The sequence below is a fragment of the Diplotaxodon limnothrissa genome, linkage group LG11, assembly GCF_057381915.1.
Source record: "Diplotaxodon limnothrissa isolate DT_005_m linkage group LG11, D_limnothrissa_male_GT1.1, whole genome shotgun sequence".
NCBI classification, from domain to species: domain Eukaryota; kingdom Metazoa; phylum Chordata; class Actinopteri; order Cichliformes; family Cichlidae; genus Diplotaxodon; species Diplotaxodon limnothrissa.
The window spans coordinates 28,790,236-28,795,235 of NC_140606.1; the positions used below are offsets into that span (position 1 = coordinate 28,790,236).

The following is a 5,000-nucleotide window of genomic DNA, read 5'->3' on the forward strand; positions in this document are numbered from 1 at the left end:
CAACAAACAGTGAATTTCTCACATGCGGGATGGAGAGCGTCTCGCCTCTTTTCATGCATATATATATACACACATATATACACAGGAGACTACATACATTGACTTAGAAAGCATAAAGTGTGCATGCATCCCTCACAGCAGGCCTTGTTTCTGACCCGTCTCGCCTCAAGCAGAAAAAGCTAAAAATACCAACGTTAGTGGAGGCTAGAGGAGAAGGGGAAAAAAAGAAAAGAGAACAGGAAAGGAAGAAGAGAAGAAGAGAAGATGTCTGTCTGTCTGTCCGTCTGCCAGAGTGATAACCTATGAAACCTAAAATGCAGACAGGCAGCGACGCCTGGCTAAAACTAATTACATTAACCTAATGAAAAAATGGGAGCAGGACTTAGAACAGAGGCTGAAACACACACATGCATATAAAAAGTCGCATCTGTATTATTTGTACTTACTGCAGCCCGTGACAGGTTGAGAGAGCCACAAAGGAGTGAGGGATGTTTCTGACCTTTCCTTGATAGTAGCAGTGCTCTCCGCCCTGTGTGGAAACACACAAATACACACAGATGAAGCTCACACACATGATGTAGTGAAATATTCCCCTCTTCACTACCATATTTAATTTGTGGTGTCCTCGGGATTCCCATATGCTTGTTTGCCGTTCACCTAGGGACCATCTTTGATCCGAGGACACCACAAGGAAATGAGTCCAAAGCAATCCATTACACAGAATTCATTTGCTAATACATGCAAGTGCAAGTAAGCTCTGTTGAAGATATGTGAATATACTGTTCGCGTGTTTGTTTGACAATTTGCACTTTGAGCTTTGCACGTTCACATCTGACCATCTGCGCGCTAACGCCTCAGCGACTTCACTCCTCTATCCGAACTTCTCTGCAGCAGGAAGTCAGATTTTTACCATCTCCGTCTCTCTGTCTTCACTCTTGATCTACGTGTCTCTCTGCACACATTTATCGTCTATAGATGTGCATGATGTCTAAGTACCTAAGTGCTCTGCAGGCAGGCCATCTCTTCCTGGTCCATTTCTTGCTACCTAACAGCCATTAAGTAGGAAGCAGTTCTCCCTGAGGAAATGCAGCTTTTATCAGAGGATCAATTTCTGCATGTGCACAGCAATGCACCTCTAGATCCACTTCCACTCTCCAGCTTTCTGAGTAGACCCCATCCTGATGCACAAGCTTCTGTTAGGATGCATGCATGTGCACACTGTTGAACTACACATGCATGTGGAAATCTGTGTGATTTATTATCCTACAGCAGAGTTCAGTGAGGTGTCGGACGGGATTGAGTTCAGAGTGCGGCGCATACAAGACAAATTTTCAAATGCTCTTTTATCTGCCTGACTTTGGACAAAGGGACATTAAAGCAGTCCTCAAGCAAATCAGGGTTTCATCTGCCTCTGCCCTCTCCTGTGAGGAGTCAATTAAACCCAACTGTTCCAGCAAAGAGTTTTTCCTTTTTTCTTTGACAGAAATCTATCATTTTTATACAGCATATCGTTGCCTCACATCAAGAAGGTCCTGGGTTCAAAACCCACCTGCTGGTTGGAGCCTTTATGTTCTATCTGTGCCTGCATGGGTTCTCTCCAGGTACTCCTGCACCATCCCACAGTATAAAGACATGCATGTTAAGATTAACTGGTGGTCGGCCAAAGAACCACAGATAAGGTGAAGCGTGGCAGAGGATGTGACATCAAACTCGCATGTGCCACCACATGACAGGGGCCAAGCAGCAAGCATAAACACGTCATAACTCCAGGAGTGGGAATGGTTGTCTGTCTCTGTGTGGTACCCCTGTGATACACTGGCAACCTGTACACGGTGTACCCCACCTTTAGACAGAGTGACCTTTGTGACTCTAAACTTGCCAAGTGGTGAAGAAAATGGGTGGATGGTACACATTTTCATGTTAACTTGGACCAAATTAAACAAAAAAAAAATGAAATCCCAATTAACAAAGACGTTACTACAAACAATTTGCATTTCCAAAGATGGAGCTAAAACTCTCTGAACTAAAACCTTGTAAGGAAAACGTTGTTCAGCACAGTATCAACACTTCCTTTAAACAAGGCACATCCATTTTATCTAAAGTCATTCATTTTAATATATTTATTAGATACAGTAGAGAAATAAAGCAAATGCATTTAAATCAAACTGTAGTGCATTCAAAGCATTTAGCCAATGAATTAGAGTGGTGGGTAAAGACAAGAATCAGGCTTACAACATCACTAAAATGTCTTTTTCATTTGAATGAATCAGGCATTCATGCAGTTTACACTTTACAGGACTCAAACTGAAGACTTTAGAAATGTGTGGTAATACAGACGAGTGCATGTGTGAGTGTGAGGAAGTCATCTGCATAAACAATCATCTTTGAATTATCAAAGTGAAACTGCACCCATCAGGCTGAGACTGATTTCTTTCTGTGTTCCTGCCTTTTAACCACTTATTTGCAACTTCCAGTTAAATCACATTCAGCTATCGGTTTCCTTTTCGCGATACTAACTCTGCCTCTCGCTATTTTCATAATGCCCTATCCATGAAATCCAGAATAGAAAAATAAGATTCAAGCAAGTTAGCAGCAGGCTGCCACCGCTGTAATAAGAGAGGGGATTTTTTTTTTTTACATTAGCAGAGAGTCAGAGCATATGAAAGGTTTGCTAGATAAACCTAAATAGAGCCACAAGAGAAAGAGGTTGAGTAAAGAGACAGAGAGCGAGTGTGAAGTGAAGAGACAGAGAGGGCTATTTATAAGTGGCGCTGTGCTCCACTATCCCAGCGTCTCTCCTCTTTCTGTCGCCCTGAACCTTCTGCTCCACTTCTCATCAAAGGAAGAAACACCCAACATCAGCACTGTGGGTACATCCTCAGCTTGTGTTGCTAAATTTGTGAGATCTGTGATCTCTTAAGACACATGCGAGGATAATTAATCATCTTATCTGGACAACACAATGCACAACAAAAAGGTCGAGGTTAGACACTCGGTAAACAAGTAGGACGCTCTGCCCTCTGAATGTCAGTGAAACTTTGACCACCGCGATCACATAATGCAAGGAAATAAGGACATTAGACACACTTTGCTGTACTTTACTCCTCATTAGGTGATCGAGTTCATTTCTGTGCGTGCAGTATTTCCTCAAAACCACAAAACCAAAGTTTGCAGCTGTAGTGCAGAACCCAAACTTTCCAATCATAACAAATATGCAGGGGTACAGTGTGCACTCAATAAAAGGATCCTTAATCAAACTGGTATGTTTTCTACTGATCGCACAGTTTTGGATTAAATGCAAACATCCATCAACTGGAATTGGCTGATTTCCACCGACAGATGTGTGTTGTGATGTTTGGGCCACATCTGGCTGTTACCATCATCGTGTCACAGGTGCCATGTTTAACATCCCATATAAAACCCAATAGCATCTGCTCTCTGTGATGTGTTTTGTGCAGAACGAGGATAAGGAGCCTGTCATTCATTCCTTGCACTGAAGGTAAACCGTGGACAGAAAGCCTGAATGCTTCCAGTTTCAGAAGTTTGTATTACTTCTATTACGTATGGGCTACATGAGCACTGGAGGATTCTGACCTAGATCTATCAGAGCAGCAGCTGCGTTACATCGGCTGACATTTTGCCCTCCACAGTGAGCAGAGTAACAACCAGGGCTTGTCTCATATTAACCTCCATGAACAGAAGCATTAATAATCAAAAAGAGGCTCTTGTTCTTTGCTACTAAAAGGGAAACGATGACATTAGAAGAGTGCAGATGGGCTGCAGTTGTGGATATTCAGCTCCAAGATTAATTAATTTGCAGACTGCCTTATAATGAGCCATAATTACAGGTGACCATAATGTACGATGTGTGATGTAATCGTTTGGATCATTCGCTGTAAAGCATCTAATATCTCACTAATCTGCTGCTTAGCTGCGTAATTCCTGACCATTATAATCCCCGCTACTTATATGATGTCCCTCCATGCCTCAGCGGGTGTCCTGTAACTGAAGTCCAGATTTTAGAGGATTATCACAGGAATCTTAATCTTGCGTCAGTCGACGCTTGCAGAAGATTCATCGAGCTATCAAAGAGACCAGGCAGCTGAATGAGGAGTGGTTTATCTCTGTGTGGAAAACTTAACTCATTGATTAACCAATAAAAAACTCAAGGAGGGAGAATAACACACAGGGTCGACAGTGGAACCATCAGCTTCGCTGCTGCACACATAACAGCATGAGAGCTACTATCAGACATCTCTACCTCCCTGCTGTGCTACTCACCCGGTGTTAGCATGTGAGCAGTGTCTGCAAATGTTGTTTTGATAATGACATCCGACCTTTACTCGGTACGGGTAACGCTTCTCGCGTTCTCATGTCTGCCTACATTGTGATTGAATCCTGATGTGTTAATTGGGTAGTTTCAGTGGTGCTGATGTTTTTGTATCACTCCCTGGAAGTGCTGTTTTGTCTCTTTGTGACAGAAAGTGTAAATTTGCTCCATGTCGGTCTACAATGAAAACAGAGTTCACATGTAAGTACTAAGTACACACGTAAGATTGGGACTGACAGGGAGCGATCAGGGGCTCTGACACTGGTCCAGACGTGCAGGAGAAGATAATCACTGATAAGCAAGTGTGCGTGGGTGGAATCCTGGAAGATGTCAATGTTCCAAACTAGGAATGGGAATCAAGAGCTGATTCTTGTAGCAAATTGGTTCCCATTAGTTCAGTTCCTTGGAATTGTTAGTCCGCTTGTTTATTGACCCCGCTTAGCGGTTCTTGCACTTGCACCAGCTGATTTCAGTTTGTGTGCCGGAGAAGGAAAAATAGCGGCGCAGTCTACAGCGTAGACATGGTGTGTGGGACTGTAGCCTACACGTTTATATAGGTAAATGGTAATTCTGAGATAATGCCTTTCAGGTCATTTCACGGAGAAAAGCAAAAGTAATGTAAGAAGTCCTGTAATAAAATTACTTTCTCCTGGGATTAATTAAGTAAAGT

The 5,000-nt window shown here is 42.7% G+C and overlaps 1 protein-coding gene across 1 annotated transcript in view; it reads right to left on the reverse strand.

Moving 5' to 3' along the window:
- The window catches only part of adam22 (ADAM metallopeptidase domain 22), a 72,074-nt gene that overhangs the window by 39,008 nt on the left and 28,066 nt on the right, over positions 1-5,000 (reverse strand). The window contains exon 5 of the mRNA XM_085366536.1: positions 447-529. Within this exon, the coding sequence (XP_085222662.1) occupies positions 447-529 (83 nt within the window). The remainder of the gene's footprint in view (positions 1-446; positions 530-5,000) is intronic.